At 41.9% G+C, this 24,014-nt stretch overlaps 1 protein-coding gene across 12 annotated transcripts in view; it reads left to right on the top strand.

Moving 5' to 3' along the window:
- LOC126278045 (receptor expression-enhancing protein 1) overlaps positions 1-24,014 on the top strand; it is a 628,988-nt gene that overhangs the window by 462,554 nt on the left and 142,420 nt on the right. For all 12 annotated transcript variants that reach the window (XM_049977819.1, XM_049977820.1, XM_049977813.1 and 9 more), the window contains one exon: positions 9,178-9,250. In XM_049977819.1, the coding sequence (XP_049833776.1) occupies positions 9,178-9,250 (73 nt within the window). The remainder of the gene's footprint in view (positions 1-9,177; positions 9,251-24,014) is intronic.

Genomic DNA, 24,014 nt, shown 5'->3' with positions numbered 1-24,014 from the left:
GGTGTGCCCCATCGCTCCTGCGCTGACTGTAACACCACGTTCAAACTCTCTTAAATCTTGATAACCTGCCATTGTAGCAGCAGTAATCGATCTAACAACTGCGGCAGACACTTATATAGGCGTTGCCGACCGCAGCGCCGTATTCTGCCTGTTTGCATATCTCTGTATTTGAATACGCATGCCTGTAACAGTTTCTTTGGCGCTTCAGTGTGTTTGCGAAGTACATAGTGTAAATATATGTTTACAGATTCGTCATTGCCGTCTGACTTTTTTAAAATAAAAGATGAATTGCTCCTGAACATTTGACGTCGTGCCTGTATATAACTATGAGTATTTTTAAACCATTGTCATAGAACATTTCTTAAGAATTCTAAGATTTTTCATTTTAGTTCTGTTTTCTTTTTGATTCTCTTTGAACAGGCTTTTATTACTGTGGGCTCCAGAGTGGAGATTTAGTTTAGGCACTTGACCTGGTACTGAAACTGGACATTCAAGTGAACAGCAAATGGACTTATAGGGATATTTGGGAGACGAATGGTTGAAATAAACATTGAAGTTACCGCTTGTTCCAGGGTGTAATAAACATAGCCATACTGTTTGTTAATGGTGCCGCCAAAGACTCACCATTTCACCAATTTCTTAACACTAATCTAGTTAGTGTAAGAAATTAAAGTGGTTTTGTTTGACAAGACTTTTGTCATTTAGCTAGCCATTTCTTTCATGTGTTGGATATGCACTACTGCGTCGTATTTGACTAGTTGCGTCCTGGGGCGGAGTATTTTCGGTGGGTGAAGGCGACATATGTACACATTCACTGCTGGTCTAAGTTGCAGACTTCTCTTTTTGCGTAGAACAAATGAGAGAACACAATATTAACGTGTGTGCCAGGTTCTGCGGGTACGTACTCTTTGCTTGTACTCCAGACACTGTAAACTGTTGTGCAGAAAATCGAAACAGCCTAGCTGTATATCCGGGAACCCACTATTAAATCGCCTCGAGAAAACCTAAGAGATGACAGCTGATCATCATCTTGGCGTACAACGTGGTTCTCACAGATCCACTGCTGGGTGGAGGGAGGTCCCACCCTTTCGCCCTAGAGCTATTTTGTCCAGGACATGAGCAGTGAAAAACCGAAAAATCGCATTAGTTTCTGGTCCATTTTTAAATTACTTTCAGTTGCATCTCAAAGGATGTCTCAAACGCTTGAAGTCAATTACTATGTATATTTGACAATTTAGTAGTCACTATAATGCCTTACTACCAATGCAAGGAAACAGTTTATAATTTTTAAAACAGCTGTAGAAATTCATGGTTTTAATTCGTTCTTAGTTCGAATCTGTGTGTTATCAGTGAGAACTTAATGCAAAATTGCTTCGGATGTGACCTGAATTGCTGCAGGTACAGCTTCAATGTGTCGTCCACATTCACCAACCAGGCGATACCGTAGAGCTAACATTTCTTTGTTCGCTAACTGATGTAAAATATTAATTGCCGCATCCATAGACACACCTATGACATGTCCGAAGATGAGCGGCAATCTTGTGGACTTCTTCAGTAATTTCTTCGGTAGACATACCTGCTGGTCGTAGTCAGCGATCCTCATGTGGCTGCCTAGCTATGTTGAAGTTCGTGGAAAAAAGATTCAAATGTTACCTGCGGCAAATTTCACAATATAGAGAATGAAGTATAGCTTTCGTCACACTTTTTCTATCTAAAAGCAAAATTTCAGTTTCAGCGAAAATCACGGAACCAGTCACTCAGTGTCTTTTCAGACTGCGCGACATGTACATTTTGGCAGCTTCGCAAGGTGATATGCAACCACCTGTTTGACAAATGACACCGTAAAGCAGTTTGTGTCTGACGAACACCACAAGTAAACAGTTGTTACAGTTTTCCTGACGTTCTGGACATAAATTACGAGGCCAGAAAAATCGAACAATGGAAAATCCGGGGTGGAATGTAACAATATAATGTAAAGGAAAGTTGCCACTCGCGCGCGCACCCACCCACCCACACACACACACACACACACACACACACACACACACACACACACACAGACTGCAGTCTCAGGCAACTGAAACAAGTTCTTGTGCCTATCTGCGACTCTGCATCTTTGCTGTATGGTGATAGGCCAGAAAAAGTTTATTTTGTTTCAAAGGCTCTGAAGCGATTTCACTTATCTCTGATGGGGTATTAATCGTCGAAGTTGGTAGCCTCGAAGATCTGATTATCTTTTGTCCCCACGTAACCTATTTTCGATGAGTCATTTTGCATGTAATAACTTTCTCTTGTATTGAAGAAATCCATAAACTCATTTGTGCACGGGTATTTAGGAACTATGAAAAAAATCTGAAAAACTCACAGTAACTCATTGCTGAAGACGAAACGTCTACACACTAGATATTGATACAGTAGTAGTAGTAGTAGTAGTAGTAGTTACAGGTAAATATTCACGTTATACTCACTAACAAAATACCTATTGCCAATTTTTATTAATTGCCCCTCAGGTTCTGTGGTGAGTAAAGTGGCCAATGACTGAATAATAGCTGCTGTGCGCGCGCTAGTGTGTCTGTGTGTGTCTGTGTGTGTCTGTGTGTGTCTGTGTGTGTCTGTGTGTGTGTCTGTGTGTGTGTGTGTGTGTGTGTGTGTGTGTGTGTGTGTGTCTGTGTGTCTGTGTGTCTGTGTGTCTGTGTGTCTGTGTGTCTGTGTCTGTGTGTGTCTGTGTCTGTGTGTCTGTGTCTGTGTGTGTGTGTGTCTGTGTGTGTCTGTGTCTGTGTGTGTGTGTGTCTGTGTGTGTCTGTGTGTGTCTGTGTCTGTGTGTGTCTGTGTCTGTGTGTCTGTGTCTGTGTGTCTGTGTCTGTGTGTCTGTGTCTGTGTCTGTGTCTGTGTGTCTGTGTCTGTGTCTGTGTCTGTGTGTCTGTGTCTGTGTGTCTGTGTCTGTGTGTCTGTGTCTGTGTGTCTGTGTCTGTGTGTCTGTGTCTGTGTGTCTGTGTCTGTGTGTCTGTGTCTGTGTGTCTGTGTCTGTGTGTCTGTGTCTGTGTGTCTGTGTCTGTGTGTGTCTGTGTGTCTGTGTGTGTCTGTGTGTCTGTGTGTGTCTGTGTGTCTGTGTGTCTGTGTGTGTCTGTGTGTCTGTGTGTCTGTGTGTGTGTGTGTGTCTGTGTGTGTGTGTGTGTCTGTGTGTGTGTGTGTGTCTGTCTGTGTGTGTGTGTCTGTGTGTGTGTGTCTGTCTGTGTGTGTGTGTCTGTGTGTGTGTGTCTGTCTGTGTGTGTGTGTCTGTGTGTGTGTGTCTGTCTGTGTGTGTGTCTGTCTGTGTGTGTGTGTGTGTCTGTGTGTGTGTGTGTCTGTGTGTGTGTGTCTGTCTGTGTGTGTGTCTGTCTGTGTGTGTGTCTGTCTGTGTGTGTGTGTCTGTCTGTGTGTGTGTCTGTCTGTGTGTGTGTGTGTGTGTGTGTGTGTGTGTGTGTGTGTGTGTGTGTGTGTGTGTGTGTTTTCAGAATCGTTTAATGTGTCATTGTTAACACCCACATGCATTGTGAGAAAGTCCTCACTGCACGTCGTCTCGTCAGTTTTGATAGCAAAATTCAGACCTGTTGACATTGCTATACTTTCATTTGAAAGGCGAAGTTAAACTGCTAATATTGTAGTTCTAAAAGGGGGAAATTCAATGGCGTTTCATTCTTCGTAATCAGAGTTGTAAATGTTATAAACTCTCCGAAACTACAACTTAGGATTTATTTATTTCGAGCGTTAAATCTGCTACTGTCTTGTGCAGCAGTTGCTGCTGTTATACGGAATTGTCACTTCTGGCTGCTAGAGCACTCTATATTGACGCAGCTTGAGAGTATATACTTACAAAAGGTGAACAGTGTAAAAAATATTAATTTGAAACTGATACTAATCACACTTCTCTCCGCGTGATTGGACTGACACGCCAACTGGAAGGCAAAGAACATAGCATCCCAGGATCATTCCTTAATTAATTACGGTAACAATTTTGCTTTCATATATGCCAGAGCCGAGGAGGAGGAGAAAGGGGAAAAGTATGGACACAGTCTGTTGATATACGTACAACTGGACTGTTCTCTTAGTGTTCCTTCTGCATTCTCCGTTAAGAAGTAACATTATATGGTTTTCTTGATTTGTATAATACACGTGAACGACACGTGCAGAATGAAACCCACATTACCTCTTTGCTCCTGTTATATCGGTATCGCAGCTGTGCAATGCTTTTTACTTCATAATCATGACATATAGCAGTTCTTTACTTGGGTAAGAAACTACGAACTTCCGTGTAAACCGCAGTCGGTTTCATGTTGAAAACAGTTAAATCCTAAGTTCTAGATATAGTAATTATTCGGAAAGTATGATAGGTATTATTAAAAAAAAGTCACAGGCCTATAAACAAAAATTTGTACCTTTATTTCAAAGTTACTACCCAGCACTATTGAGGAACTTGTTTCTCTGCGACACAAGGCGGTGATTGGCTCTTGGAAAATTTCTGGGACTGCGTTGTGTCCTATTTCACCAGAACTGAGGAAATCACAGGGAGACAGGGTGACTGGATATCCCATTCGAATGTTAGTTAGAGCTCCATAACAGTTATTGCTGTTCGGGTGAGCTGCAGCGGTGCAAGAAGTCGACAAAAAGGGGTCCCTATTGGTCAGAAAAGAAAGTGCGCAATAACTTCTTCCGCACTTGTGTGGATGGCTTTAGATTTCTCGTGTGGCGGCAACCCTGCATGCTTCCACTGGAGACCTTGTCGTTTTGCCTCGGATTCGAAGGGATAACACCATGTCTCGTTTCCAGCAGCCACCCGTGACAGGAACTCATACCCCCCACTCCCACCCCCACACCATCCGTGGCCTGGCGCTTTATATGTTAAAGATCTAATAGTATTCGACACGCCTCCGTTATTGGCTGAAGCCAGTGAGGCACACATTAGACAACACATTTTGCTAAAGTTCAGTCTGTCCTTAATGATAACACTTCCGGTGCTCAGTCCAGTCTCTGTGACAGTGGATGCTACGGTAACTCAAGAGTCTTAAATAATGAGGGCATCCACCTGCTGGACAATGGCATCGGTAATGTGGTATGTTGTTCCCGTCCGTGCATCATTGGCAACATCCTTTCCTGGGCGCTTGTGCCACGACTGGGCCGTTGCTACGGCTATACAGTGCTCGGAGTACATTTGTGCCTTTCCTCTGTGCTTCCGCAAAGCAATAATCCCATTCGTTCTTCTATTGAACCATCTATTTCATTGTTTTCAGCACGACTGACAAGGATATCAACGGAAATCGGAGTTTTCAAACTTTTAGTGTGGTACATGAAGTTCAGAACTGAAATATTAATCCCGAAAGCACTTCGATGCAACTCCCGAGAAAACTGAGTTTAAAGTCGTCAGATGCCCTATAGCAATGTCTATTTAACGACAAGGAGCGTGACTATGCGGTAAAGTGCTTGCCCGTCTTATGGGCAGTCTGGGTTGAACTCCCCACAATGATAAATTTTCAAAGAAAGGTGCCCGTTCCAAGAGAATTTTCGTGATGGTAGAAATACATAAAGATTAAAAAAATTGTTTTTTTTAAAATTTCAGTGATCTTTATTAGCAATTGTTGTAAAAAATGGATACTAGTAATTAAAAATCTGTTTGAAATGAAAATTGAATTTTTTTGTGTGAAATGTAATTAGAAAAATGTGCATTTTTCATAGATGTTACAATTAGATATGTGCTAATAATCATATATTTAATGGATTTTATGGTTAAGTGACGCAGGTATTCGAACTAAACAAAAGACGAAAACAAGAGCGACACGAGACTCGAACCAGAGATTATCCATTACCAGTCTAGAGTGTTACCGATTTTTTTCAGTCTTTTTTACGTTTACCGCTTCACGGAAATCCACATGGAACATGCCCCTCTGCTTAAAATTTGCGTTGGCTAGGAATTGAACACTGACCACTCACATGTTAGGCACGTTCTCTACCACAGAGCTACAGCGCCAGCCGAAAAATCGATCGTAGTTTAGACTACTTAAGAACTCGGGAAACTTCAAATCGATTCTCTCGAATTGTGGAGGGTTGCATCGAACTGCTTTGAGACACTAATACTTCAGTTCTAAACTTCACGTGACATAAACATAAAAAATTAAAAAATCTTGTTGCCTTTTAGTCTCCTTGTGAGTGCTCTGTCGTAACGTGGGTGTTTGCGCGCGCGTTTCTCTAGCGCCATGTTCGGGACCTCAGCGCTCTTATGGGGGCTGCGCCTTGTTCCGTAGCCAATGACATGACGATCGTGTCAGCGGTTTCTACTTTACAGCCTCCGGCTCCATTCTTTTTGAATGGGCTTCATATTAATCGGATTTTAAAGAATGAAACTTCGTTAAATTACTCTTCCAGGACTATGACACTACCTGCAGAAAATGCTGTGGTAATATTTGCAAATGTTGATACAGATGTGTCTGTAATTAATGTAGCTATGAAAAGTAACTATGTCATTGAGTGAGGACTTTCTCACAATTCATCTGCGTTAGAACAGAATTACGATCACTTAAATGATTCCAGCAATATTTGATATGAACAGCTTAGTTGAATCGCCCTGTATTCAGGATGAATCACTTAAAACTTGCACCGCAAATATTGCGAAAATGGAAACTATTGGTTTGCGGTTTTCATAGAATGATTGGTAGTCAGGGGCTCGTGTTGTCAGTTAATCAAGAGAAGGTAATAATGCATAGAAAGTGCATTTTTTGTGCAAACATACCATTTTTAAATAGAAAATGCCTTTGACATCAACGAACGAAAAGTAGGGTAAATTAGAATAGCAGTGGTATTTGTTGCAGAATTCTAGTTAGTCTTTTAATTGATATCGTGTTGTTCTTCAGAGTATGCTACTACAGGGATTCAACAAGTGTTAGTGTGGGAACTTCTCAAAATACAAGTGCATACACAAGTTATGCGGATTCTAACCACTAACGAGACAACTGACCATCACAGGTTGTGTTAAAAATGACCACCGGCAGCGCCAATACACGCTTCCAGTCTTGTATGGAACAACTGCTGCAAGCGTGCTAGCATTCCAGTGGAGATGTCCGAGCAGGTTGCAATAATATGTTGTTCAATATCAGGTTTAGTTGGTAAGTCCTTGTAGACAGCGTCTTTCAGCATCCCATACAGAAAAAAAGTCTACAAGCGTCAAATCCGGGGAACGGGCTGGCCAAGGGACATGTCCTTTGAGGCCAATCCAACGATTTGGGAAAACTGCTGAAGAAATGTTGTAGTACTTCGTGCACTATGGGCCGGATAGCCATCATGTTGGTGCCAAAGGTTCCTCCTAGTCTGCAGAGGAACGGCTTCAAGCATCCGCGGAAGATGGTCTGTTAGGAGGGTGCAATAATTATGCACGTGCAGTGTTCCATCTATGAAACATGGCCCTATGAGCTGATGGTTCACAATCCTACAGCACACCTTTACACTCCATGGACGCCGACGTTCCACCTGAAGCCAACGGCGATTGTCAACAGGCCAATAGTGCTTGTTTCGGCGGTTTACCTGGCCTTGTTTGGTAAACGTGGCTTCATCATTGAAAAATATAAAAGGTATCTCTGTAGTATCCTATCTTAATGTGCATAACCGTTTCCGTGCTGCCCCTGATGCAGAGAGATGCGATAGGGATGGAACCGATGTCGATTGAGAATACGTAGAACACTTGCCTGACCCGCATGACTTCCTCGTGCAATTGCGCGGGAGCTAACGTGCGGATAAACTGTAACAGCAGCAAGAATATTAAAGTCTGCTTCTTCCGTCGTCACTTGCTTCCTTCCGTTACGTTATCTGGGTGTTAGACTACCACTTTCTCGTAACTGGCTGAAGAGAATAAATAATTGCCGGGATTGTTAACGTTTGTTGGGATGTCCTGCCGCGTACGCCGTACAAGAATAAACTGCATTCTTCATACTTCTCCATACACCCAAAGCATGTCGGTTTTTTCTGCATTGCTAAATGCCATAGTCTTCTCACGACCTGCTGCTTGGGCTGTCATACACTGACTAGCAAGTCCCAGTGTACTGGAAATGTCGTGTGGCTCGGGCCCTCTCCTCAGGTAGACCTGTCGCCTTGTGCAAGTCTTTTGAGTTAACGCCACTTCGGCGACTTAGGTGTCGATGGGAATGAGATGATGATGATGATGATGATGATGATGATGATGATGATGATGATGATGATGACATGAGCGGAGAAAATCTCCGACCCAGCCGGGAATCGAACTCGGGGCCCCTTGGCATGAAAGTCCGTCGCTCTGACCACTGAGCTATCGGGGCGGATACCGCACCTAATAATTACGCATACGCATTTTTAATGGCAGAAGCGAGTGTTGTCGGTGTGGAAACTTTTCAAAATAAGATCTCGCAAACGACTCGTACTAGAATCCTGTAACAACCACCACTGCATTCTACTTTACACTATTTTTAATTGTTTAGTATCAATAGGCATTGTTCCATTTCAAAAGGTTTGTGTTTACATAGAAAATACACTTTCTAAATATTATTACTCTTTTTACTGGCCAACAAAAAAAAGTTCAAATATGTGTGGAATCTTATGGGACTTAACTGCTAAGGTCATCAGTCCCTAAGCTTACACACTACTTAACCTAGATTATCCTAAGGACAAACACACACACCCATGCCCGAGGGAGGACTCGAACCTCCGCCGGGATCAGCCGCACTGGCTATGACTTTACTGGCTAACAGTACTAGCCTCCGACTACCAATCCATTCTGTGGAAAACGCACTTCAATAGCACTTTCCATTTCAGCAATACCTGCGGTGCAAGTTTTAGGCTATTCACCCTGTATAGAAAATTTCTGAATCGTCCTCTTTCTAACTGTACTACTACTACTACTACTACTACTACTGTTGTTAGTACTTTAGTAGTAGTAGTAGTAGTAGTAGTAGTAGTAGTATACTATTGCATGTTGGCACGACCTTGCAAAATATCTGGAGCCTAGTTGCTGAGGAGTTAAGGGTAGTGAGCAGTGTTGCACGTGAGCTGAGCTGGGCTGTGCAGGCGCTGATTGGCGGCCGCCCCTCCCTGGCAGGGGTCCAGCCGCCTCCAGGTCCAGCGCCGGCCAGCGCTCTCCAGTCTGCACTTGTCTGACATGCGGCTCCTTTATTCTGTCCTCAGACTCGTCTTCGGAACGCTGTACCCGGCCTATGCATCCTACAAAGCCGTCCGCACCAAGAACGTCAGGGAATATGTGAGTATACCCTTTACTTCATTAATATCGTCACAGCAATCGTGTCTTGCTGCATTACCTATTGCAACAAACGACCGTATTTCTGTATTAGACAATTCAAGAACGCGGGGAATTTCTCAATTCCAACGTGTTCTGTTTCCTGAGGTCCGACGTAGAGTACTCTAACGCCACATCGGAGTAAAAGACCTCCAGTTTTACATTGCTGACCGCCTCAAGTCGACAGCACTCGACTCCAGAACGAGTTGTTGGTTCTCGTGAAAGTACTGTTTTCGGATGCATATTTCTGCGTTTATTACTCGAAGATATACACCAACCATCCACTTTTGTATTTTTTTATGCCAAGACGCGTTTCGGGCTTCCACCAATCCTCAGTCGGCGTAGCATGTTTATAACTTCAACACAATCCTTCTAGCGCTGCTGCTGCTGCTGCTGCTGCTGCTGCTGCTGCTGCTAGACAAAGATACACACCAAATGAAAACGGGCGAAAGCTCGATACTCGTCTTGGCATAAATAAAGTTGTACAAAAGTTACCTGTTCCTGTGTTTCTCAGAGTAATTCAGTCCACTGTCACAGAGCTCAACCGCCATTAACATAGTTACATCAAAGTTTTTGTTTCTAGCCGCCTGTTGTAGGGCAGTTCTGAGCACACACTTACAAATATTAAGTTCCATTGGTTATGCATTAAAAGAAAATTTTGGATCATGCATTATCATACAATTTCACTGAAAATTTTCATCAATTTTCAAGAATTGTTATAAAACCACAAGGGTATGCAATATTATAGAAAAATGTTGTGTAATTTTTAATTTAGCCTCTGTTCAACAAGGAAAAAAATGTTTATTTTCTTTAAAAATAAACGTCTCACAAAATTGACAAGGCATGCTAGACACCGAAAACTGATGGCTGCGTGGCTGAAGTGTTCAGCGGCCCTATCAGTTAGGCTGTACTCCTTAAAGTTCTGGGTTCTCCGATACGTTTCATTCATTTTGATTCTCGAGAACAGATATCTGGACTATGAGGAGGTCGTAGTTTCTCGAGGTGGCTATCTTGAATAAATGCACGGAGCTCTTGCCGCGCTAGATTTGTCAGTCTCGAGCTCCGACGTTATCGTCAGGTGATTAGGTTTCTGTAGGTCGTTAGGTACTTTAGTTGGCTAATTTATTTCATGGCGGCGTCACGAAGTCATGAAACTTCCACATGCTACCGGCGATTATTCCGATGTCTTTGACTGAACAACTCTGGTAGCGATGCTGATCTCGTTAGATGGTGGAAGACTCAATTGATTTGTCTATTGTCTTTCAGCTTCGAATGCGCGGGCGTTGTGACATCTCCACGACATTAATCGACCAACAAAAATGCCCAATGGCCTACTGAAATCTTACCTCCTGAGATGACGAGGTAGGAAGTCGTCGAAAGCTCGAGACTGACGAACCTGACGTAGCAAGAACTCCATGGAGCAATTATTCAAGACTTAAAGATTCTCTGAAGTTTCCAATTCTGCTTATCACTGAAGTAGGGGATTTGCTCGTTAAGGCGGTCAACAGTTTCCTCATCTAAACCAGCATAGCGCTCACCCTGTTTTAGCATTAGCTGCAAGAAGTTTAGCAGCAACAGAAGAATTAGACGCTTGTACACGGAGGACTAATCTACTGCAAACAACAAAATTCGACAGAAGCAGAAACCGCTGTAGCTCGAGGCGGCAGCCAGGCGCGTGGCGCTGGCGCGTGGCTAGTGTTTTAAATAGCACCTGTCCGTCGCGTTGGAGCTTCTCTCAGACGATGGTCTGCGAGTTAGTTATCTGCGTCCCAGTGTTTCTGGAAGGAGGATCTCCTTGGCTGAATACCAAATACAAGATTTTCTAATTTATCTGTGATATCAATTTTATTTTGTTAGTAGCTTAGATGATTTTTAGCGTTAGCTGAAGACCGTCTATAAAATGTTGCAACTCTCAAATTATTAAACTGTGGAGTTCATAACTGAATCTTAGAATCTCGTCCCAAGCATGACGGGATTAATATCGATCACTGTCAGTGTTTCGTTGTCTCGATTGTACAGTTATAGTAATCATTGTATATTCACGTTTTAGTCGTGTTAGTTTATGCTGATAATGACACATATTTTTCTCTGATAATTACTTTCATTCCAACATCTTTGCTTCGAAGTGTTAGCAGTTTTCGGCTAAATGACAGGAAAACTAACTAATACTGCGAACAGCCTAACTGCCGTTGTTCCCTTTATACATTTTTCTCGCAAAAAGCGTTCACAAGAGAGAATAGTAGTTAAATCTACACTAACCAAGAAACTGAATATATTAACCTGTTTGTGCACGCTAAAATCGTATCAACCATTCTCTGAATTATGCTCTTAAAATGCCACCAAATCCCTGTCGTACCGAGCCAGCTGGCGATTACTCGTATTCTGGAGGAGCGGCTTCAGATCTGCTTCAGACTGTTCTGTGGGATCTTAAAATCACATCAAGCAAATGACGGGGTCATAGCTTAACCGTTGCAATACCAACGTGGGGAGCGGAGGGTACTTTATGCCCCCTTTTGGAAAGCTCTAATGTAGTCAGTTATTTTATATTTTAAAATTTTGAAAAAGTGTTTAAAGTTTTAAATGCATTCTTTTTCCAGATTCCAGTTATGGTTAACCCCGGCGTGCCTCAGTAGTAGATGTCACTTCCCCCAGTGAAAGTCGTATTCGGAATTTTCAGATTCAGGGCCTTTCTTACACATCAGTACCCCTTTCAAAAGTATATCAAGAGTAAAAGTCAACAACAGTTGACGAAATTTGCATTTAATTTTTTTTTGTAGTGGTCACTTAGTCGGTAGTCTACATGATTAAAACTGCGTTGATAATGCTAAGAATGGGTTAAAAGATCAGTTGTTGGACCCTACTTACCACCACATCCGTATCTCTTTAAAAGGCACGTTATTAATATAATTAAATAACATTTAAATATTTTGAGTTAGCACAAAGTACCCCCCCCCCCCCCCTCCTTTCCGCTTGGTAATGCACGTTATGGAAAATATCTTGGTATTGCTGGGGTTGAGCGAAATCAAGGCATTCATCATCAAATTGATGTCGATGGGACCGCTATCCAATCGGTCTCCCCTCCCATCGCATGGCAGCGTCGTGTTGTCGTACGTGATGGGAATCTTTGTTGGTTAAGTCTTCGCATATCTTACGGTTTTCACTGCTGAAGATTTGTACCGGGGTTTGTCCTTTTCATGGTAACATGAACGCTGTAACGAGCATTGCAGAGATTTGTGAATCACACAGCTGAGACAAAGGCGCCATATCTGAGGAACGCCACGTAGGTTATGCGATAGGATTTGTTCACCTCATAGTATCAGTTCACCGCAGAGAACTGTAACAATGAAGCTACTCAAACTATTGGAACAGAAAGGTGTAGGTCTAGGGACACGCGCATGTCTACAGTCATATACCGCTGACGTTAAACACTTTTTATGCTCTCGGATTATCACGTCTCTGGGGATCGCAAATGACAAATGGCGTAGGTAGAAGGTGGTTTAAGTAGAAATGCCAGCAACACTTGTGTACCAGAAAGTGCGCTGGCTCCCTTGACTTCTGGGTTGTATGATAATGTTGAACAACTCTAAGCTCACGGGCCAGCAGTCTATTGCGGCGTGTGTTCAGTTCCATATTCCCAAGTGCTTCTTGTTAATTCTGTACCATTCGTAACCTTTATTAACTTTAGTAAATTATTGGTTCTACACTGCTGGAAAAGATATAATACCCTCAGGGATTGTGTACAGTGGCACCAGGGTATTATACGTGCGTACAGAAGGTTTGTAGTGTTATTGATTTGTCACTATAGTATTTTGACTTTACAGGCTGTAACTGTGCCGAATTTAGAGAACATTGTTTGCAACATTCATTTTCGGCTACAACCATGCAGCACCGTCGAGTACGTGCTCGTGTTGAACAGCTTCAACCATTTGAACGGGGTCGTTTGTGAAACTGTGGGAAGCTGAGTGGTCATGTAATGATGATGGAATGCTGCGCATTTCGGCCACAGTGTATCTGTGGTGCGTCGCTGCTTTGAGCAGTGGTCTGTGGAACATACTCGCAATTGTGGACCAGCTTCTGGACGTCCGCGTAGTACAGACGTCCGTCGAGATGGACACATTATGCGAGCAGCGGTAGCCGACCGAACTTTATACGGGGACGGAATCCGGGCACACGTTGCACCTGCTGTGTCAGGCACTGTCTGCTTGCAGCAAGATTAAGATCACTAGTCCCGCTGGCCAGGCTACCGCCGACACCGTACCCCCACCAAGTATAACTTGCAACAAACTTTGAGACTTCGATATAAAGCGTCTGCTTTACTGTTTGACCTAGAGGAACATACTGATGCTGAAATAACCCTTTATGAGAGACTGCGATCGATATTGTCTTCATGCTCGAAGGCTGTCGTTTGACTTATTTCGAGACCGGTGATTCAGGACTCCGCCATTCAGCGCTTTGACGTTTCTTGTGAGGGCCATACTGTTAGCACCAACTTTCATCCTCAGCAATAATCTTTGACAGAAATGTGGAATCACATCTGACTCTTATCTTGTAGTTCAGCAGACATTCTTCGTCCTTCCTCTTTTTGTTTGTCAATGTTTGAGGGACGAGTTCTGCATTAAGTTTACGTTTCCCGAAATATTTGCGTAAAATCTTATGGCACACATCATTATTCAAATTAAGTAGTTCTGATATTGCACGTACAGCTAAATGGGGGCGTTGTTTGTAGCAACTGTCTTACACGCTCCACGTTTGCATCGGTATGCGCTATAGGCGGGCTACCAGCTCTGGGATCGTCTTGCACTGAATTATTGCCTTCACGAAATCTTTTATGCCACTTGAAAACACGACTTCTTCAAAGTGCCTCACCTGCATATGCTTGCTTAATCATTTCCTACGTTTCACTAGCATTTTTCCCGAGCTTCACGCAGAACTTAATCTTCACTCTTGGATCACAATCGGCGTCTATTGTTTCACCGTAACTAATGCGCCGAGAATCAAGTGTGTTACTAAGCACAGCCATGCCATCTAGTGAGTTTGTGCGGAAACATGGCCACGGTCATACAGACTCTTCGAGGGAGGGAGGGAGGGAGGGAGAGGGGGGGGGGGGAGGAGGTCCGGCAGGGGGCAAATTGCATTCCCAGGGCCCAAGCCTCATGGGGGACCCAAGTCCCTTCAGGGGCCTGGATCACCCAGGATGCAAATTTGGCAAATAGCAGACTGCTGTTGTAAAATTTTATCATATGATAAATAAAAGATCATTACTCCAACACCAGCATAACCAATCTATCTCCTCCTCACTTCCGTTTTATGAGTCATACAGGCCAGCTGCATACAATGCTATTTCGTGTTTCATGTTGAATGCACTAAATTTGCTTTATACATCGTGCACCACAACCATCTTGTACTATCCTGTTTCGTATTTAATCTTGAATGCACTAGATTTTCTTTATATATCATGCACAAAAACTACCTTTGTAAAGTAGAAAATGCGCTTTCTTGTGGAAAACCCAACCTAAAAAATTTCCCCAACAAATGTACACGGCAACAGCTGTGAACGTCTTTATTAAGTTGGTAGGTTTGCCACCATCTTTCAACTGTAAGGCACTTCAGATTCCGTCTCAGGGTGATTTTGCACAAAAACGAGTATACAGAAAGTATTTCGCATTCAACAATAAACACAGTAAAAGATCTCTGTTTGTATTTATTTCTCATGGAAGAACAGTTAAAGTGAAGAAATGAACCGACATGAAAGAGGTTTATTGGCATGCTGATATTCCGAAGTAAAGAGGTAACTTTCTTTTGTTCTTCCGCAGAGTAGCCTTACGTGGAAACTCTCACATTATTTGACGTGACATTTCTTGGTCAGAGAGGTTTGACCTTCAGAGATTCAGCTCAAAAAATTGGAGATGCAAATAATGGAAATTTCTCGGAATATTAGACATCTTAAGTCGCCATTGATCATAAAACGCATTAGTAAGGTCAGAGCCCGACGAGAACTGGAAAACACTTAAAAGTGCATTATCTGTTAAATGATACTTAAAATGAAAAGTGATATTAGAGAACCTTACAGAGGAGTTCAGACACATTTTATTCTGTGAAATCCTCTTGCAAAATATTCTGTGTGTGCATGTCGTAGCGTTATGTGGAGTTTATCCTGCTGAGAGTTGGCATGAAGCAGATACTTTATTCGGAGTGATTAAACATCCTTACAACCTGTTCGTAGCAGTCCACGACGACGATAAATTCTGAAACAGTGTGTTAGAAGTTTATTTTTTTCTATGGCTAATTCCAATTGAAGTGCTCGGGTTGATGTTGCAGTACCAGTTGCTGCTTACTTGGATTGAGATTACGATTGCTGTGGAGGCTCGCAGTTAAATTTGTCGGGTGAAACACGTCCTATGTGACAGGGTGTATTGTGTTATGAGGTCATTCAAGTTTTTAATCTTGGCATCAATTTAGCCAAAGCAGTTGGCACCAATTGACTACGTAGCAATTACTAAAAGCTGGAAATACTATTTTAGATGTTAGAGTAGGACACTCTTGGAGCTTATTAAATGAATTAAAATATCTCCGCGAATATTGGGGCGCCATACTTCCTGACGTAAAAATTTGTCAGTGCAATTACTAAACCTTGAATTTCCAGAGGTGCGCACTAAGAAGAGGAAATCATTTCATGAAGTGACAGGTGACATTCAAATCATTCTTTGCATAGCATCTGAAGCCGAACTTGTTCGACATGACTGAGATATCTTCCAGTTCTCTACTTGTGGTGGTCTTCGGTTCCTGATGAGTCTTCGCCACTACATTTGCAACCAATTTATTTCAATTCTTTCAGTTTCCTACTCCCTGAAAGCGTCCTTGCGCTCGTATTCGCTCTATATATTTAAACTTTGTATTCTCATTCTTTATTTATGTGACTGGTGTGATATTTCTTTGAAGCCCACAGTGGGAAACTGGAGACGTGATTGAGGTCTTATTTTTTTTCTTCTACATTCCAAATAATTTTGAATGTAAGGGAACACTAAACAAGCTATATCATAATAGCTTTTACTACTTTTGTGAAATAATAGAAGGCATGAAATTAAGCTTTTTTTTAACTAAAGCGGTGACCAGTTATCCGTCGTATTCAACTTGCACTGGGATGAAGGATGTTATATATTGTAACAAAAGCGCTTGAAAGACTTCATTGCAAAACAAATGTGAAATGATCTTAGCAAGGGCAAACCACGCAGGTGTGCTACTAATTGTTTCCTTTCCATGAAATTATTGTAATTAAATAATAGAAAATTACAGATATATTATTAAATGTTGTTCAGATTTGTTGTTAGTGCAGTCTACTCTAATCATGATTGAAAATGTGTGGAAATCATTGGAAAGCAGAAGTTCACTGCAGAAAATGTGCTTGGAAAGAAATTACGCATTGGAGGGAAGAAACTTAATTTTGTGTCAATTTTGTACTTAAGAAGCTTGTCTTTCCGCACTTTCGTAGAAAAAACAATGTTGCATTTTATAAATCCCGCAACTAAATAAATAAATTTCACAGCTGGTAGACTGTCACTTCGCAATAAAGTACTGAAGTTAATTTTTTTTATTATAAGTAAGAATGACAACTGAAACAAAGGCATCTAAAACGTGAGTGATGAGGTCTGGCTTTTGTATAGATAAGTAGCATTTGCAGACACTGTATCATTGATAAGTACCGTTAATGTTTACAGTTTTACCCTCTATGACATCCGGAAATTAGGAAAAGTTGCTCTGATACAGCTGTATGCAGACTTCCTGCTTGTCGGAACACTGCGTTATTTCTTCGGCGGCATGCGCATTCTAAATACAGCGCAGTGACAAGTGACGGTCTGTATAACTTCCTTGAATGTTCTGTAGTACAAGATAACACTGCAAACAATGTGCAACTGAAGTTAGTACTGTTAGTAGTGACTCGTGGTACACGCATCTATAGTACCGGACATTCTGATTCTATTTATTGCACCTGGAGCAACAGTTAATTCGCTCGAATTCCGGGAGCAGTATCTCGTGTAACCTATATTACCATAGTATGAACCAGCGGAAAAATGCTCCCTGCCTGAGCACAAAAAGGTGAATATGTTCCTCTTGAAAAGACTCATACAGAACAGTGAGGAACCAGCTGTCTCAATCCTCATGTCGCCTTGCTCACAAAAAATTTAGCATGCGAACATATTTGCGCTCTTTTAACACAAAACAGCCTACGTCTTGATATCCAGTCTCCCATTGTAGTAAAGCCTTCATACTCAGCACCTGCCTCTTACTACCACTGTCTGTGTGTCAGTCTCACGGTGTTGTTTCTCTCCCATTGATTTACACTATATTCCACTACCGCTGCCCCTCTCTCACTTGCAGTGTTTTCTTCTCTCTCTCTCTCTCTCTCTCTCTCTCTCTCTCTCTCTCTCTCTCTCTCTCTGTGTGTGTGTGTGTGTGTGTGTGTGTGTGTGTGTGTGTGTGTGTGTGTGTGTGTGTGTGTGCGCGCGCGCGCCAGGTTATATATATATATATATATATATATATATATATATTCTTGTTCTGTTAAAATTTGCTATTTTTACCAAAACATGGCGGAATTCTCAATGTCACCTCACTAACATGCTAGTGCAAATGCAGCTGGGGCAAAATTCTGAGACAGTGATTTAAGTGAGGAACTGACAAGTGAGGTTAACAGCTTGTGAAAAGGCGCTTACGCGGTATAAAAATAAGTATAATATCTTCACCAGCTATCGGTGGTGCTTAAAAATTAAATGCAAAAATCTGTAGTTTAATGCGGTAGATAATGAAGTTTCTCGTATTAACCATGAAGCAAGAGACTCCTTGTTGTGTGCTGCCACTCGTCAAAATCTTGTTTCTATATCACACACCAATTGAGTTATGTGGGCGTTAAGAATATTTCATCCTGGGTGTATTGCCGGTGAACGTGACTGAAAATGTGTGTGCTACATAAAATCAATTTTCTTGACGTTGGTGACAGATGGAGATCTCCAAAGCTTAAACAAAAATTCAACATGGCAGCCAAGTTTCTTACGCAGCAACAAATAATGTATTATACACTAATCGCAAAATCAAAGAAGCCGCTATTTTTCATTGCAATCTTTCCGAATTTCGCTTAGTGACTTAAATGCGAAGTATCACAGTAACTGTTACCATTAACGAAATGACGGGCACTTGACGTAGCAGCTGACACGTAAAGCACAAGTAACATGAAAATCAGTTTTTTGCAGAGTAGTTTATGTAGTATCACGTGAGAAATACTTCAGAGCTAATTGTTCCGGCTTAACGACAAGCGCCGGCACGAAGATCAAGGACGATACAGCAGAGAGGACTGAGTCGACGTCAGCCAGTAGCACACGGACTAGGACGTCCCGACAGGAGCGGCATCTACACGAAGAGAATGAGAGACTCGCCGGACAGTAGAAGACGCGCCACTGGTGGACCCGGAATAGAAGATACGCAGTGATGATAACGATTGCCGTGACTTGTGTCCTTATGAACTTGTGTGATTAACTTGCTTGGACATTGTATATAGCGGAGGACATGGACTATTTGCATGTCGCCAATTGCTTGCGACAACTCGTTGTAAATACAAAGTTAAATATTGTCAATTCAGTTCTGTAATAAACTCCATTAATATGATTTGCTTGTATGTTGTCTAGCTATCCGGGAAAACAGTTTTCTAGACACCCTATGAGAGACGAGAGGGCGGGATTCCACACTAATAATGGGGTTGGTGCACCTTGACTAGCGGGTAACAAGTGTTCTCTGTGTGCACCCGCAGGCGCGAGTAACTGCGCTGCACGCAAGGTTTGCCAACAAAAACTCAGAGGTTACTGCACCCTCATTTATCAATTGTTCTGTCCAGTGTGGTTCCAAAAGGCGGAAGCCAATCATAAATTAGCAAGCGTTCCAGAATCTGTGTTTTAGAGATGGATTCCCACTGTCGAAACTCGAAGTATTTATTAACCATACTACGAAAAATAGTTAGTAATTGTACCACGGTATCAAAAGTAAGGCGAGATTTACACTACAAACTGTTCCTGACTTCAGTGGCGGCTCATGCAAGATTTTACCAATGTGCTACATTGACGACATTTGTCTTACAACGGTAGGAATCGTAATTAAATTCAGTATGTTATTTTTAGATATATAAACTGAATTGCTTAAATTTACCGTTAATCGTTTAATGTTGCAAGGAATAAAATGAAATAAAAAGGAAAAAAAAACGGTAGTAGTGGAAATCGAACCCGAGACTGCGAATTGCCAATCAGACAACTTTTTAAATTTTTTTAATCTCATTTTGTTCGTTTGCGTTCGATGTATCTGCTCAGCCCGGACGTCGAAAGACACCCGTTTTCAGTTCGTTGTTGATTCATTAACTCAGTTTTTTTATTACACGCTGTCACTCGGCCACGGCGCCGTTACGTCAACTGCTCCTCAGAAATGTCTCATACTCTACACTTGCACAATATGAGTATTACACATACTTTCAAAGAAAAGTACTGACATATTGCTGTGAGCGACATAGCACTCAGTGATAGAAGGGATGACGTTTTATCAGAGCATGTACAGTCGAAAACACAGAGCTACGTCTCTTTTCTGAGTTGATCGTGGCGCGGCTGATAATCATTTCAGCATTCGACACTGGTTCCATGATTCGCGGAGAGAGCACTGCAGATAACGTTTTCATTTATTTCATTTGCAACCAGCAGGTATTCGAATAGTGGTGGCATAATTTTAGTGCGAGTTCTGATTCGCATTCGAAGAGATACAGCATAGTTTTAATGTGATATTTACAATGTGTTGTAGCACATCCGGACATGATAACCAACCACCGCTGTTTGAATTACTAAACCCACTGACCGAAATAGTCCTGGCGGATATAAATTGTTGGACAGCCGGCTGCCAAGCCTGCTACCTTTCAATGCTTATAGCTTACATTGTCCTTAAAGTGAAATAGTCCGCAACACGGTCAGTTTGAACACCATAGTGCTTCACTAGCAAAGCCACCATTGGAGGTTGTATGCCATTACACTTCAGACAATGGAGCCGATGTAGCCAGTTACAGGAAGACTTATAGATTATTGGGGACTCCGAATCTCGCTGCATCCTGACGGCTTTTACTTTAATAAAACGCAGCCAACGATGAAAGAAGCGAGAATAGGCAGAAAAAAGTGTAGGTGTGACTGGGGATCGAACCACACAGCCCTGATTTTGCTATCAAACACTTACTGAGTCACTGTCAAAAATTTTAAAATCTATGTACACGCTAAATATTAAATACAAATTTCAAAATTAGATGCGTTATTGTATCTAGTAACGCCATAGAAAATAGATTAAGCGTGTAACATAGAAACTCTTTTTGGTCTATTTGATGGTCTATTTTTCTTCTCTCGTTGGATACGTATTCATTTCTCGATATTAGCTGAAACATGCCTCATACCTACTCTGTCCAATATCGTAATAGACAGAACCTCTTCCCCCATCGAGCTTCTGTTTTCCCTTTACTACTCAGTTTCAGTAATTAATAGTTAAAATTCCTAATTACACGGCGGAGGTAATTAGTTTTCCTGTTTTTCAATGTTATTAACAACGCAGTATTTTTAATTGTGCAAAACTTTATTTCTTGTGCTGTCCATGCAATTTCGAGGAGACGATGTTAGGCACGAATTTCAAATGTGTGTGCGTGTTTGCATGGTGGAGGCTTTTGACGTCTAATCTTGCATTCCGTGCATCAGCACCGACGAGAGACAAAGTTTTAAGAACTGCTCTTTGCCGTAGGTGAACGATATTTCAAGCGTTGTTGCCCTCTGAAATAGCTACTGAAAGTACCGTTTCAAAAAAGTTAAGAAGCGAGGCTTTAACCCCTTAAGACCTGAATAAATTTCCACTAGAAAGAAAGAAAGAAAAATAAAAAAATCGGTTTGTATACGGTAATGAAGAATACCTAAGGTCAAATCTAATATATTTTTGCGGCTACTTTAAGATTATATGTTGCTATTCTGGTTTTGAATTCTAGCAGAACACTTTTTCTTTTGTTAAGGGGAATTTAAAAACACTCTCTCTCTCTCTCTCTCTCTCTCTCTCTCTCTCTCTCTCTCTCTCTCTCTCTCTCTCTCTCTCTCTCTCTCTCTCTGTGTGTGTGGTGTTACTAGAAATATTCACGGAACAGCGCATGTGAGTGGCTTCATATAGAATCTGCATCCATTGGCGCTCAAAAACAGTCATCTACTTATTAGAATCGCTTTGGTATTATTGCAATTCGCGGCAAAAGGCATTAAGGGAATAATTGTTTAGATCGGTATATAGCCGCTATCTGGAGGACAGTTTTCGGCTCCATGGCTAGCAGCAATCTGAGTGTAAAGTCAGTTTGCAACAAGAGAACTAGAGTTAGCTATGAAGCTTAATTTGCATTATACTAAGGTACTGCTTACAGTCCTACATAACTTTGTCGTTATTTTCATTATTTGGAATTAATCTTAGCAATACCAACTCATTTTCACTAGCGTTTACTAACAACGGATGGTGTGGCAGGGCTCTCTTTGATATTAAAAATAAAATAAAAAAGTAACTTGTTCTAGAACACAGTATTTTCAATGGTGGATATAAAGTAAACGCCACTCCCACTCCCCGTTGATATTACCAGGGCTAATTAACGTAAACCGTTTGCAGGCGTGAAGCCGCTGTTTGGCAATTATTTTAGCTTTTAAAATCAACTTCACTGATGTTACCATAACCTTCCTTCCAGAAAAACCTAGTTACGTCGCATGTCGCTCTGATTCCTGATTTTTAATGAAACTGACGTTAGTTTTATGGCAGAATATAACAGAATTCTAATGGTGTAGTGGGATTAGTGGTTGTAGCGTGTTTTATTACTGGAACAATTTTTGTGGACATGTTGCTGGGTGTACGATACTTGTCACATCTACCTGTCCTCACCGCACTCTGCGGTCTGGTTAACAATTTTGTGTTGACGGACTCAGGTAATCCTGTCTGTGTTCTTCTGTCGCTATGTCATCACCTCTTCCAAATCTTTCCCCTTATTCTGGTTCGTGATAATATTAAATATAGAAGGCAGTCATATATACCCCAAAATAAAAACCCACAAGTATATTATTGTAAATAAAAATTATACCGCGATCCACAGATTTATTATAAATGTCAGTTGTCCATTCTTGGGTAGCGTCGATGTAAGTACGAGTCATGGGATCTAGCGTAGCGTCATGCATGTTAATGATAGCCATACATTTGGGCAGATATTTTCCACGCGTTAGTTAGCGTGAGTGCCAACTGTTATGACTGTTACCCGAATTTTTCCGCAAGTTTTTACATCTATTGCTACTAGATCCGGCTGTTGAGAAGTGACTTGTTACATTCTCGAATTTCCGTCTCTGTAATGGGCTCCTTTTTCGTCCCCTAGCAACTTAACGGCTTTTAAAGAAAACCATTACCGCACATTAGCTTTGCTATTTAGATGTTTGACTTAATCTGGATTATTTCGAGCCGAGAGCCCATTTTCAGAAGAGGCGCTGAATTTGTTGTGTGGAGCGAATATACGAGGGGCTTTCAGTAAGTAATGCTACACTTTTTTCCTGAAAGCGGGTTGATTTTATCCACGATTCCAATAGACCATATTATTGTCCACTCTTTTGGCCACAAAACGCTATTTTTGAACATAATCTCTGTTCTGTGCGACGGCCTTACTCCACCTTACAGGGAGGGCCTGTGTACCTGCAAGATACCACTCTACTGGTCGGCGTCGGAGCCAACGTCTTAATGCATCAGTAACCTCATCATCCACGTACTGCTTCCCGCGGAGATGGAATTCGGAAGGAGCGACATCCCGGGCTGTAGGGTGAATGAAGAACAGTCCAGTGTAGTTCCGTAAGCTGGACTCGAATGCGCAGACATCTGCGAGGCCTTGCGTTGTCATCAAGAAGTTCGTTTGCATTTTTGTGGCGACGAACACGGTGCAGTTTCTTCTTCAGTTTCGCAGTTGTGTGCGGCCTGCTGGCACGCGGAAGATCGGACGGGTTTGCGCGGCCGTGTCGCGATGACGACTCGCCTCGCCCAGCGACTCTCCGCGCTTTTGATCACTGTCAGGTCTCCGTAGACATTCTGCAAGCGCATATGAATATCTGCGATGCTCTGGTTTTCCGCCAAAAGAAACTCAATGACAGCTCTCCGGCTGGAATACTCCTCTGTTATAGACGGTAATTTGAAGGCTACGTATAGCGCTGATACCAGTCGGAATTTGATAAAACTATAGGGGCTGAAGCGGGAATTATCCACTATGTCCCACAACAAAGTCAGCATTTTTCAACATAAATTGGCCAAAAAAAGTGTTGCACTGCTTACTGTACGCCCCTCGTATTAGTTGCTTGGGATGGCCATTTTGTGCAGCAAGTATAAAAAAAATTGTTTATAAAGGGGACGTCTTTGCTTACCGTGACATTGTTTAATTTAACAGGAGCGTTTTGCATCTGCGAGGAGGACCTCTTCGTCTGATAAATGTATTTGTATGCTGTGTTTCCTGTCACGTGATCGCAGGTTTAAAGACGCTTTGCCACTTCGCTTACGAAAACTTAAATATCCCGTTTTCTTGGTTACCCGACCGTGCGCTGTGTATACTATATGGCGTGAACATTGTACCAGTGATCTGACAATTAGTTCAGGTGGACAGCATTTTAATTATGACGGTTTTGCTGGA

Source organism: Schistocerca gregaria, chromosome 6 (assembly GCF_023897955.1).
Source record: "Schistocerca gregaria isolate iqSchGreg1 chromosome 6, iqSchGreg1.2, whole genome shotgun sequence".
NCBI classification, from domain to species: domain Eukaryota; kingdom Metazoa; phylum Arthropoda; class Insecta; order Orthoptera; family Acrididae; genus Schistocerca; species Schistocerca gregaria.
This window is presented reverse-complemented; position numbering and strand designations above follow the sequence as displayed.